This window comes from Culex quinquefasciatus, chromosome 1 (assembly GCF_015732765.1).
Source record: "Culex quinquefasciatus strain JHB chromosome 1, VPISU_Cqui_1.0_pri_paternal, whole genome shotgun sequence".
NCBI lineage: Eukaryota > Metazoa > Arthropoda > Insecta > Diptera > Culicidae > Culex > Culex quinquefasciatus.
In genome coordinates this window covers 92,094,892-92,108,957 of record NC_051861.1, presented here as the reverse complement: position 1 = coordinate 92,108,957, position 14,066 = coordinate 92,094,892, and the positions used below count along the sequence as shown (strand labels likewise).

General features: G+C 38.2%; 1 protein-coding gene and 1 pseudogene across 1 annotated transcript; both read left to right on the top strand.

The window, feature by feature from the left end:
* Positions 1-5: 5 nt before the first annotated feature.
* LOC119770665 lies at positions 6-1,106 on the top strand (annotated as a pseudogene).
* Positions 1,107-12,283: 11,177 nt separating this feature from the next.
* Positions 12,284-13,406, top strand: LOC119767634 (NFU1 iron-sulfur cluster scaffold homolog, mitochondrial-like). The gene is made up of 2 exons (XM_038256618.1): positions 12,284-12,471; positions 12,540-13,406. The coding sequence occupies exons 1-2, from the start codon at positions 12,404-12,406 to the stop codon at positions 13,264-13,266; spliced, it is 795 nt and encodes a 264-aa protein (XP_038112546.1). The 5' UTR covers positions 12,284-12,403; the 3' UTR covers positions 13,267-13,406.
* The last annotated feature ends 660 nt before the right edge of the window (positions 13,407-14,066 follow it).

Genomic DNA, 14,066 nt, shown 5'->3' with positions numbered 1-14,066 from the left:
GGCAAATGGCCAAACGCGGTGCGATGTCCGACCTGAACCACGGCAACAGGAACGAAGAGGAGGAGGCAAACCGATTTGCCCAGACGTTACAAGCTGGAAAAAACGCGTCGTTAAAACGGAGTCGTCGTCACGGATTCCGTGGGCAGCGGTGGATCGTCGTCGGTGTTCGATGCGTTCAAGGGATTCGTCGGGGTGACGTCTACATCGGCTGTGAAGCCTACTGAAGCAGGAGCCAGTCCATTTTCGCTTCTCAGTGCCACCATCTTTGCCACGACTCACCCGAGCAAGAAGGTCGTTGTAGGAAGCCGGCCGAAGGAGGAAACAGCAGGCTCCATCGGCAAGGACACCGGGGATGAGGAGTATGCGGCCAACGTAAAGGCGCTCAGTGTGGTCGTGGCTGCTTGGATTTCGGAAAAGGTCAAGGAGAATCTGGTGTGCAAGCTTAGGCCGATCTTCAAGGATCACGAAAAAGATTCTGGATGAGATTGAGGCCAAGAAGAGTAGCAGTAAGGAGCCAACGGCCGCAAAGTCGTCCACCAGCGGATTCACTCTTGGAAACGTTGCGCCAGCGACGACGACAAACACGGCCGCGGCACCGACTCCAGCAGCAGCCAAACAATTTAGCTTCGGGTTTGGCTCGACAAGTTCTACGCCCGGAACGGGTTTCATCTTTGCCAACGTGGCCAAACCCACCGAGGACAGCAAGTCGGACGAAAAGGCCGCCGCCGATGACGACGAGAACGAACCGTCCAAGGTGGAGTTTACGCCGTTCAAGGACAGCATCTTTTCCAAGCGGTGCAAACTTTGTCAAAGCTGACGGTAACTACTCGGACCGTGGCATCGGAACGCTGTACATCAAAGTGAACCGGAAGGTGCAGATAATGGTACTGGCCGACTCCAGCATCGGCCAGATTCTGCTCAACATCATTCTGAACGAGGCAGTGCCGGTGCAGGGGATAGGCAAGAGAAACGTCATGATGGTGTGCGTTCTGACGCCGGAGACGAAGCCACCGTCGGTGCTGCTGTGGGTCAAGACCTGCGAGGAGGCCGACGAGCTGTATGAAGCACAAGCCCAAAAAAGTTGTCGGCCATGGAAAATTGTTTAATGCTTGGTTTAATGTTTCACTGAATAGGAAATAAATTGATCAAAATTAGGAAAAAAAACCTTGGTCATGTCACTGTGTCATGTGATCCCGCGTTTACTTCCACGACGGCCATCACTACCGCAGAACCTTCTCCAGTTTTCGCTACAGATCTTACTTTCACACCACCATGCACCTCAGCTCGATCGTAACCCTAATAATCCTTACTATCCAGGTATCTACTTGCAGATTCGCTTTCATCCGGCGCGTCAACGGCTGGACGATTTCTAGAAGAATTCCAAACGAATGAACTTGCAGACTATGTCGCCACCACCTAACTACCACGGCAACTAGGAACCAGTTGTCAATCAGCAAGCAGGTCGCAGAAGACCGAGTGCGACCCAGCTGATGATTAGCGATCTCGAGGCAGTGATGAAGACAACGCCGGTTGTAGTACGGGCGCCAGCATCCGAGGGGAGGGCAAAAAGTCGGTTGTCACCGGAAAAGAACAACAGCAGTACAACTTGAAACTCGCCATTGGGGATGATGAGAACGAGAAGAAGCGGCTGTTAAAGAGTGACATGGTCGAGGGCATGACGCTGGACGAACCGACATCGGTGGCTTAGCCAAACAAGAGTTGCAGCAATTGGTTAGAAAACCGATGGAAGAAAACTCCTACAAAATTAAATCCAAAAGAATAAAAAAAGAAACCCCATAATAAAACCTTCCCCCTTACTGCACCCATTCACACAGTTTTTATATTCGCAGCGCCTTCTGCCACTTCCCCTCTTAAAGTCGCCTGTCGGCCTTCAAGCAGGCCGATCTTCTTGCAAATGCATTGCCAAAGATGGACTATATCTCGTGATCGTATAAGTTCTCGTTCCGGAAACGGCTCTGACCGTAGCCGAATATGTCCTGGATGTGGTAAGTAATGGCTTCGACGGTATCCCGTTGCCGAAAAAGGTGTCCATTTCGGAGCCGGGGTCCTGGTCCCTACAACGTCATGCCCAAGTTCTGTTTATCGATCGCAGCGTCTAGTTTCTGCATCTGGCGGGCCTGCTGCATTTTTCCGCGCTCCTCCTGCTTTCTATTGGCCAAAATCTTCAAAACTTTCGCCGACAGCTTTTTGTCCTTGATTTCTTCTCGGGTGCAGCACCAACTTGGCCGGAATAAAAGGCCTCCAATGTGAGTTTGCTGCTGGTTGAGACCACGCCGAAATCCATTCTCCGACTGTGCCCGGAACCTGCCTGCACCGGATGAAACCGCACAACAGATTATCCCGAGAATTTAGTGTTTTCCTGCGGATCAAATCGAAGTCACATTTTCAAGCTGTCAAAATGACATTTCTCAACGACAAGATATCTTGATATGAGATGGGAATGGAATATCAAATCAGCGCTAATCGATTAGCTAGTTGACGAAAATCAGCGCTAATCAATTAGTGTAAAGATGATTGATTAACTGTGTCCTGCCCCTCGGTTTTGGGTTTTGAATGCGTTTGGGGAAAACTCTTCATCATTAGTAAGATGGCCACAGACGATGGTGGTTGAAAATTTTCTATTCGGTTTAAAATGCCGTTTTTTAGAAGAGATTTTGTGTTTAATAAAGATTTGTTCTTAAATCAAAAATAAGCTCATATTTTTTCGGTAAGTATTATATAAAATAATCAAATATTTAGGTTTATTAAATAATTATATTGCATCGATTTTTATTTCCAGAAAATAATGTTCCAGCCATGAAGCCGGCTACAGAATCCGCTCCTGATTCGGTGATCCGGACTGTGGTCTTTATTCGACAACAGCCACTGGATCCCGGCCCAAAACCGGCGAGGGGTACATCCCAAGGGCCACTATCAAGTGCTTTTAGACCCAGTGCAGACACGGAATTGCAACTACACCTCCCGACGCAGTGGCCGTTTAGAATTTTGTGATAAAAATCATGTGTATTGAATGAGTTTTAAAAATGTGTTACATTTGTACAATAAATAATATTTATTATCGAAACTGTGTTGAAAGTAAATTCAAACATAAAGAAAATGCAACTCAATTTTTAACGCAAATGCATATCACTGGAAAACCATTTGAATGGCACTACAAAATCGTAGCATTTTCATAAGCTCAACATTGCAAATTCATGTGAGCTTTCACGTCAAACTAACGTGATTTGCACTTGGATTAACAAAAGTTGCCCGATGAAGTTTATCAAGTGCATTCCACATGAAGCTTACATGCCAAGCCGTATGGGGCAGATTCATGTGGAAAACATGTTATATTACTATGAGCCTTTCTTTCAGTGTAGCCGGCGGAATTCCCGGGCGGTGTTTGTCTAAAATCAACGACAAGAAAGTAGAGCAGTTCTCTAGGATTTCGGTCATTCGATTTTTTTTTGTATTTTTTAATCCGACTGAAACTTTTTTGGTGCCTTCGGTATGCCCAAAGAAGCCATTTTGCATCATTAGTTTGTCCATATAATTTTCCATACAAATTTGGCAGCTGTCCATACAAAAATGATGTATGAAAATTCAAAAATCTGTATCTTTTGAAGGAATTTTTTAATCGATTTGGTGTCTTTGGCAAAGTTGTAGGTATGGATACGGACTACACTGGAAAAAAATGATACACGGTAAAAAAATTGGTCATTTTTTTATTTAACTTTTTATCACTAAAATTTGATTTGCAAAAAAACACTATTTTTAATTTTTTTTTATTTTTTGATATGTTTTAGAGGACATAAAATGCCAACTTTTCAGAAATTTCCAGGTTGTGCAAAAAATCATTGTCCGAGTTATAAATTTTTTAATCAATACTGATTTTTTCAAAAAATCGAAATATTGGTCGCAAAATTTTTTCAACTTCATTTTTCGATGTAAAATCAAATTTGCAATCAAAAAGTACTTTAGTAAAATTTTGATAAAGTGCACCGTTTTCAAGTTAAATCCATATTTAGGTGACTTTTTTGAAAATTGTGGCAGTTTTTCATTTTTTTAAATTAGTGCACATGTTTGCACACTTTTAGCAAAAATATTAATATTGAATATTTGGCCCTTTTGAAATGTTAGTCTTAATTTGAAAATTTTGAAAATAATGTTTTCGAAAAGATCGAAAAATTTCACAAATGTTCCATATATTAACATTGAAAATCGGACCATTAGTTGCTGAGATATCGACATTAAAAAATGGTGGGCTGTTTGGGTGAGACTTAGAAAACATCAATTTTCCTGTTTTTAAACCTTTGCATTGCAATATCTCAGCAACTAAAGGTCGTATCAACAAAGTCCGAAGAAGCAAAATATAGAGAATTTTCTCAGCTTTTCAAAAATATTTTTTCCAAAAGTGTGCAAACATGTGCACTAATTTAAAAAAATGAAAAACTGCCACAATTTTCAAAAAAGTCACCTAAATATGGATTTAACTTGAAAACGGTGCACTTTATCAAAATTTTACTAAAGTACTTTTTGATTGCAAATTTGATTTTACATCGAAAAATGAAGTTGCAAAAATTTTGCGACCAATATTTCGATTTTTTGAAAAAATCAGTATTGATTAAAAAATTCATAACTCGGTCAATGATCCGCGGGTGACCGAGTTGTACAGGAATGGCCTAGCGAATGGGACAGATTGCGCTGCTGTGGGGTTGCCAAGCCGATCCGCATGAGTGGTTGGAATGTTGCATAGCTTGACGGGCGACTTGTGCTCGTTCAGTCAGCGTTCATTCTGTGGAAAGAACATCAGAATTAGTCCCTTTTAAGATCATTCGATCCTAGCAGACGACATACTTAATTTCGTTGAAGGACCGAGCTTTGCGGATTCTTTCTCTTTGGCATCGTTTTCGCCACGATTCCTCGTCTGACCACAGCCGGATGCCTAGTAACGGACACGCTTCTTCTGAGGGGGACTCCTGTCGCTTGCGATTTAGCTTGCCAAACTACTTGCCCAATTCTGCTCCACCAGCCCGCTGCAGAATTGTGTGATGCAGCAGTTGATTGGGGGACGCTTTCGGACACAGGTTAAAGTTGTTGTGTTCGGCGAGACGCTTCTTCAGGGGCGTTTCCAAACGGTAGTCCAACCGACGGAAAACTCTTTCGATCGCTTCACTGCACTGCACATCGACATTGACGATTCGGCATCCTCTTCAACAAGGAACTTCTTTGCGGAAAAATCCGTAGGTGGAACCGTTTTTCTAACCCTATTTCAAAATTTCATCGAAGCAACAGATTTAACAGCGGTCATTATGACATTTTCCCAATCCCAAGCTCTTTAAAAGCAGGGTGGGATTGTTTCTGTCAAATCAGCGCTAATCAATTAACTAATTGACTAATATCATCGCTAATTAACTAAGAAAAACATAATTGATTAGATGTGTCTCAATCCTCGTCTCTATCACTAGCGTGCACAGGGTGGGGCAACATGGGGCAGTTGCCCCACTATCCTCAAAAATTTGTTCTAAAATTGCTAAGGGGGTGTCCATAAACGACGAAATTTTCAAAACGCTCATATTGTTGCCCCACCTTCCTTGAGGATCTTGGCACGCTAGTCTTCTCTATACTGTTCAACTTCCCAAAATTGGCCATTGTATTTGCTGCGGAATGGTCTGTTCCGGATTTTGCTGCAAGAGAAAGATTCCTGCGTTTCGGCACCAGCTGATCGTCGACGTCAACAAGATAGTATCGACCGAGCCCCAGAACAACGAGGCCCGTTTCGACGATATCAAGAAGGATGTCACGCCCCCCAAGATTGGCTACAATAGCGTGTCCCAAAAAAACACGAAGTCGAGGAATTCAATGTGCTCAGTTCTCAAATGATAGAAAATCATGTTAGAAACAACTCTCTCATACATAAAAACTTTCGGAAAAATTGTTTACCACGTTCCCTGGGCATTTTTTTGAAAATAGTCAGTTTTTCGACAATTTCACAAAATCTGCTTAGAAAAATGGAAAATTTTAAAATTTCAAATAGCCTATACCATTAAATGATGGTCTGTGGTCCAATAAACAAGTTAATGTATCGATTTGGCCTTTTAAAACCTTGTTTTCACTTTCCCGGTAACTTTTATGTCGAAAAACACGAGTTTTTGCTTTACTTTTTTTCAATCTTTTCCCTCGGTATTGAACATAAAAATTTCCTCATATGTGAGAATACATGCATCTTGTAGAAAATTTTCCGCCGAAGATTTTCGTCTAAGCAACTTTGAAGTTTCATCAACTCTGAGCTGAGATAAGAATATTGAATATTTGAGCTGAAGAAAGAATATTGAATATTTGAAAATGTTGATATTAATCATCATTGGTATACAATATTAAGGATAATTTAAGCCTAATTTGAAGTGCGGCTGTATCGCATCTGTTTTTAAACATGATTAGTTCATCCTACAATACTAAGGGCCACCTGGTGTTGTTTTCTCATGGCACACTACGTGCTAAATCAATGAATTACTTTTAGCAAATAACTCATATTTAGAGCATTTTGCATTTAAACCAATCGATGCACGTTTGCTGTGTTTCCATGGATACAAATAAACAAATAACATATCGATGCATCTGTGCTCTCTTATGCTATCTAGATAGGAAAACCAGTAAGCTTAGTACAAGAGCACAGAGGCATCGAAATATATGGTTCGATTGTACGGGGTTGGCAATTGTCCACGCTCCATCCAAAAAAGTTTTTTTTATGGACAATTGACCATGAGAAGGGGATTAAAAAAAAATGTCTACGTGATTAATGGATGGATCCCTATAGAATAAATTCCAAATATTTGTGATATTTTTAATTTACCTAAACATCGGATTTATCAACAGGAGTTATAAGAAGGGAGTGTAAACGTTACGTTGTGGTTCACATCACGGAAATGCATACAATTGAACCTTATATTTGTTATTTGTTTATCTATATCCATGGAAACACAGCAAACGTGCATCGATTGGTTTAAATGCAAAATGCTCTAAATATGAGTTATTTGCTAAAAGTAATTCATTGATTTAGCACGTAGTGTGCCATGAGAAAACAAAACCAGGTGGCCCTTAGTATTGAAGGATGAACCAATCATGTTTAAAAACAGATGCGATACAGCCGCACTTCAAATTAGGCTTAAATTATCCTTAATATTGTATGCCAATGATGATTAATATCAACATTTTCAAATATTCAATATTCTTTCTTCACAAAAACTGGAATATCTCAGCTCAGAGTTGATGAAACTTCAAAGTTGCTTAGACGAAAATCTTCGGCGGAAAATTTTCTACAAGATGCATGTATTCTCACATATGAGGAAATTTTTGTGTTCAATACCGAGGAAAAGATTGAAAAAAGTAAAGCAAAACTCGTATTTTTCGACATAAAAGTTACCGGGAAAGTGAAAAAGGTTTTAAAAGGCCAAATCGATACATTAACTTGTTTATTGACCACAGACCATCATTTAATGGTATAGGCTATTTGAAATTTTAAAATTTTCCATTTTTTCTAAGCAGATTTTGTGAAATTGTCGAAAAAACTGACTATTTTCAAAAAAATGCCCAGGGAACGTGGTAAACAATTTTTCCGAAAGTTTTTATGTATGAGAGAGTTGTTTCTAACATGATTTTCTATCATTTGAGAACTGAGCACATTGAATTCCTCGACTTCGTGTTTTTTTGGGACACGCTAGGCTACAACCTCTTGAAAGGCGCCGATGTCCTCCGATTCCTCCTCGTTGTGAATCTGAATGGCTGAGTGTGCCTTCTACTCCTCATCCAGGTGCACCTTACAGCCGATGTCACGCAACGCCGACTTAACGTCGTGCGCGATCGAGGAATGATCGGTCAGGGCCTGGCTGAGCACGTTCTTGGCGCCGTGGCTTAGGAACTTGTCACACTGATCTCGGGGACGCGTAACCATGTTCCGAATCGCCCACGAACTGTTCTGCTGGATGGACTTTACTGGCCGCGTGGATTTTCATTGATTCGGCGTGTCGGGCGAACGATCTTCCGACTCGGTCTGCAACAATCTGAAAGTGCAGTAAAATTTAACACCATTTCTTCGTCTTTATGACAAAATTATGCTTACTTGATTTTTGAGTTTCACGAGCTTGTGGGCAGTCCGGGGAAATTGATCTCTTCCATTGGGCTTGGTTTTGTGTCAGTCAAAATCAGTCGTCTCTCTCTGGTGCCAAATGTCAGTGTCAAAATTCATTACGTCGTTTGCGAGCATTGAAAAACTTTGAGTGGCTCAATGTTACTCAAAATTATTAAAACTTTTTCAATATTACTCTCTGTCCTGCCCCTTGAGTGCATACCTTACAATACGCTCGTAGAACAGAAACCAAAACGTCAAATCCTATAGTTGATTCTTATAAGTTGATTCCTATAAGTTGATTCTTAAGGGCATCTCCAGCGCTGGGTTGCAAATCAAATTTGCACCCGGCTCATGAATACCGAGATCAAATTTGCCACCTTGAAAAAAATCCGTCATCCCCACCGCTAGGGTAGCAAATTTGCCACCGAAACCCAGTCACGGATATTTCTAACAGAGCTTGTTCTGCTAGAATCCTGCTAGAATGATTCTAGCAGGCTTGTCAGAATGCTGTAAGAATTTTGCTAGAATATTCTGACAGAGCAAAATCTGTCGAAAATGACGTCATTCGCTGAACCGATTTGTGGCGAATGCGATTGCCGCCATTTTGTCAACTTGTTCGGTAAAGTTCTTTCATTTTCTTTTGTCGAAGGAGAATGACGTTTTTTCTTTGCCACCAACTCGGTAAGTTAATTGTTCAAGAAATTGACCCAACATAAATAATAAATCTTTTCTTTATTTCAGCATTTATACAAACAAGGTGGATTTTCTTGCGAAACCCCGGAAATCGTCAAAATCGATGATGCCACAATGGCCCAGGCACAATCGCTTGGACGGATCGGAGCAGGCGCAAATAGTGGACAGTGGAGTACGGATGCGTTATCCTCAAAATAGTGTGTTAGGTGAAATGTAGAATCGTGGAATAAATTAAATAAATCACTTTTTTTCAACTTTAACCTGGGACAAATTTTTGGTCATCACATTCTAACAAAATTCTAGCAGGATTCTAACAGAAACACCTGCCAGCATTATTCTGGCAGAATTCTAGCAGGATTCTAGCAGACATTCTTTCCGTTTAATTCTAGCAAAATTCTTACAGAATTCTAGCAGCAGATCTGTCAGAATAGTTCTGGCAGCATTCTAGCAGGATTCTTACAGAACCGGATTCTGCTAGAACCGGTTATTGCATTTGAGCTAGAATTCTCAAAGAATTCTTGAGAAAATCTAGCAGGATGATGGCAGCGTTCTAGTAAGAATATTTTCGCTCTGTAAGATTTCAGTAAGAATCCTGTGAGAACGCCGTGACTGGGAAATATCGGTTTTATCATTTTTTGCTCTCGTTTACCCGAGCGTTTACCTTCAAAATCAATAATTATATGTTGATTCATGCCTAGAAATGCTAAAAGTTTATTAAACTTTTTAATCCTATTGAATATTTCAAAGAATTTCATTTTTCGAAAATGTCGAAAGTTAAACCATTTGCTACCCGATTTGATTCCCACCAAATTTGCTCTCGAGTTTGCCCCCGAGTCACCCACCGCGCGTAGCAAAGCAGGTATCAAATTTGATCTCAAGTTCATTTGTAGAAGAAAAATATGTGTCGGTACCTGTCGGGTACTCATTTTCTGATACTCGACAAGTACCGGCAAGCCGGGGGCAATGTTTTGAATGCGTGTTTCGGAGATTTTTGTATGTCTGCTCTTGTGTATGATTCAAAAATTCAAAAATTTGAAAATTCGGAAATTCAAAAAGTTAAAAATTCAAAAATCCAAAAATTCAAAAATTTAGAAATTTAAAAATTCAATAATTCAATAATTCAATAATTCAAAAATTCAAAAATTTAAAAAATTCAAAAACTCAAAAATTTAAAAATTCAAAAATTTAGAAATTTAAAAATTCCAAAATTCAAAAAATAAAAAATAAAACAAAAGTTTAAAAACTTAAAAATTTAAAAATTTAAAAATTTAAAAATTTAAAAATTTAAAAATTCAAAAATTCGGAAATTTAAAAATACAAAAATTCAAAAAGGCTGGATCTCAGATATTTTAATGAAAACGTTATTTTTTTTATTTTTCCAATTGAAAAAAAATCATTTTTTTTACATTTTTATTTTTTTAAATAAGTTTATTTTCTTAAATTTAAGAATGTTTAATTTTTTTATGTTTTTAAAATTTATTTCTTTTTTTTTAATTTTGATTTTTTTTATTTTTCTCAAATGTTTTTTTATTTTTTTAATGTTTTTAATTTTTTTTAATTTTTTTTAATTTTTTTAATTTTTTTAATTTTTTTTAAATTTTTTAAATTTTTTTAATTTTTTTGAAATTTTTATTTTTTTTAGGCTCTTGAAATTTCTTCAATTTTTTAATTCTTTATTTTTTTTTTTGATTTTTTTTTATTTTCTTTAAATTTTTATTGTTGTGTTAATTTTTTTTTTATTTTGTCATGTTTTTAATTTTTTATACATAGAAAAAAACAATTTAATTTTTTTTCCGTGCATCATTCCATTTGCCGCAGTAACAAACCAGCAGAATAGCGGGTAGCAAAGTGAAATCCCGAAGAACTGAAAGCAAATTTGCTACCGCGACAGGTACCGCGGTGGGGTTGACGTCGGTTGCACATTTGATTTGCTTCGATGTTTGCTACCCGCGCTGGAGATGCACTAAGGCAAATTTAACCTAAACACTTTCAGAATCTGTTAGGATATGTATTTGTGTTTATTTTCTGTCTATTACTATACCAGATAAAGCTTTTTTTTTATAATTTCGACCATTTCTCGTTCGGTTTTTGATTATTAATTAATTTAGGCTTAGTGATTTTTCACGCTAAAAAATTGCAAATTTCACGGGGACCAAAATTTCAAAACACGAAATTTCACGGAAATTTCGCGGGACGTGAAAAATGTTAAAATAACTCTGAAAAACTTTTGTTTAAATCACAGAAACTACTTTTTATGCTTCATTATATATTATTTTTCAATAAACTAAAAAATCATCACTTAATTTGAACGTGAAACAAAAAAAAATGTCATAATTTTCAAAAAAAGTTTCCACCTAGTTTATGGATAAGCTCTTTTTATAGTTTAAAACAAAATGTAGGGCATGCGTATAATCATTTATTGATCTACATTTTTGATATTCAACTAATAAAGCAAAAACGTTTTCGCTGATTTGCTTCTGTTTTAGCAGTTTACATTTTATTGAATTTCATATCAAAGCAAGATTCAACAATCTTGTCCATCCAAAATGAGTTAAACAGTTTGAATTTTCTGCAACATTTAGCTCATTCAAATTTTTTTTAAGGATTTTATCTCTCTTTTCAAAAACTAAATTTAAAATCATTTTGCAAAAATAATATAATTTGTAACAAAATCAAAATTTTTATTTAAAATGAGAACAGAAAACAAAAAAGGGGAATCATCCACCCAAATAATCAAATATCGTTAAAATTAAACAGAACTTAGAAAAAAATCTGACATGTTTTTAAAATGAGATTGTGAAGATAAAAAATACTGTTCACTTAATTTTAGATAAAACAAAGCTTATTTCTTTTTGAAATTTTAATTTTCAAGTTAAATAGTAGTGAAATTTTTACTAAAGTAAAAAATATTACTTAATTTTGCTAGTTCCTAAAAACTGAAAAATGTAAACAATTCTTCAAATGGTTCATATCAAGCTTTTCAATTGAAAACTTATAAAATTTACTTAAAAAGTCATTATAGTTGAATTATTGTTTGAAGAAAAAAATGATCTGAGAAAATTTATAGATATCAAGAATTTCACACTGTTCGCGGACGGTCATCAAATTTCACTAACCCTATATTAGTAATTGAACCCTTGTATGAAAACTCGCTTAATTCTACAGTAGATCTTTGAATTATTTTTATTCCTGTTTGAGTTTGATAAAATATTTCAAAAAAATCGTTACAGTTTCACACAAACATAAAATTTCACGGGATTTCGCGGAAAAAGAAAAAAATCGCGGATTTCACGCTGTCCGCGAAATCGTGAAATTTCACTAACCCTATTAATTATGATTATTCAAAAAACAAAATAGAGGAAATATACCCTGGCGTAGCCCAGCGTCATTCACAAATTACTTCTTCTTCATCTTTTCTCTCCGTGCCTTTAACGATTCTCCAAAAAAGGCCTTTTGTTGCCAAAACACACAAATCAGCTGTCACTTTCGATTCGAACGTCGCTCGTTGTGAAATTTAAGCAAAATAAAAACTAATTTCAGAAGGAAAATTCAAACGCGCAATTTGATTAAAATCGCCGAAAAATGTACAGAAATACTCTAAAAACAGTGCCCACCTTGCGTACCCTGCTGTACGGCACACAAAAAGTCGTGTAAGTGTAAATTTGGTCGTCTTACATAATGCGGAACCGGCTCACACTGTTGTGGCTTCCCTTTGCAGATCTCAAATGCCGCACAAGTCTTTCACGTCCCTGCAAAAATCTCCCCTCCGCCACACGGTCCCCGCGGCAAGCTTCGTCCCCCAGCGAACCATGTTTATCCAAACGCAGGACACCCCCAATCCAGACAGTCTCAAGTTCCTGCCGGGCGTCTCCGTGCTGGAGAAAGGTCAAACCATGGATTTCCCCACCCAGGCGTCGGCCCTGTGCAGTCCCCTGGCCAAGCTGCTGTTCCGCATCGAGGGCGTCCGGTCGGTGTTTTTCGGACCGGAGTTTGTGACCATCTCGAAGCAGGAGGACGCCGAGTGGCGGCTCATCAAGCCGGAGGTTTTCGCCGTCATTATGGACTTTTTCGCGTCCGGACTGCCGGTGGTGACCGATGCCAAGCCCACCGGGGACACGCAGATCAACGAGGACGACGACGAGACGGTGCAGATGATTAAGGAGCTGCTGGACACGCGGATCCGGCCGACGGTGCAGGAAGATGGTGGGGATATAATCTACATGGGCTACGAGGACGGCGTGGTGAAGCTGAAGATGCAGGGCTCGTGTTCTTCGTGTCCCAGTTCGATCGTAACGCTGAAGAACGGCGTGCAGAACATGCTGCAGTTTTACATCCCGGAGGTGGTTTCGGTGGAGCAGGTGAACGATCTGAGGCCGGTGGACGAGATTGCCGAGAAGGAGTTTGAGAAGCTGGAGAGCAAGATGCAGCAGAAGGAGGATAAGTAGGATGTACGAGATTGTTAGAGTGTTGCTAATGTAAATAGAGTTTGCTTGGAGTACCTTCTCGACAAGGGTTCGAATTTATTTGTAGAAGACGTGGAAAAAAATAAAGCTTTATGTGCTTTGCAGACATCTTAAAACCATAATCTATGTGTTTATCCCGTCTTATTTATACCCTATTTGATCCCAAATTCATCGGTAAAGTAAAAAAGTTAAAGTTAAAGTCGATACACGTCGGGTACTCATTTTCTGGTACCCGACTAGTACCATCAAGTCGGGGGCATATAGTTGGGATGTGTGTTTTCGAAGATTATTAGATGTCAGCTCTTGTTGGTGAGAGCAAACAGGAACAACATTAAAAAAATCAAACTAAAGTAAATCAAAAAATCTAAATACAAAAAAAAAACTAAATTTACCAATAAAAAAATAAACTTCAAATTTTAAACATTTAAAGCCGTTGCTAATATTTTTCAAAGCTGGTCCAAAAAATCAGGAGGCAAAATTTTTATTTTTCAAAAAACTTCAAAATTTCCATGAAAATTGAAGTCTAATCATCTGAATACATTCGACCTGACAATGCATTTTTCTGCATTGATAATCTTATTTATAATGTTTGGGCTCGTTTAAAAATGTTTAAATTTTTTATAAAGTTCCGATTCACAGCACAGCGAAAAAAAAGTTCTTTAAAAAATAAAATTTTCGTCAATACTTTAGATATTTTGCTAATGATTGCAAAACCATTGGACAGGTTGTATAAAGCATTCAAAAACACTTTTATCATTTTAAAATGTTGAAACTCTCGATGG

Coding starts and splice junctions, on each gene's coding strand:
- LOC119767634 (XM_038256618.1), top strand. CDS start 12,404: ATGTACAGAAATACTCTAAAAACAGTGCCCACCTTGCGTACCCTGCTG. Junction 12,472..12,539: donor TACGGCACACAAAAAGTCGT/GTAAGTGTAAAT, acceptor TTCCCTTTGCAG/ATCTCAAATGCCGCACAAGT.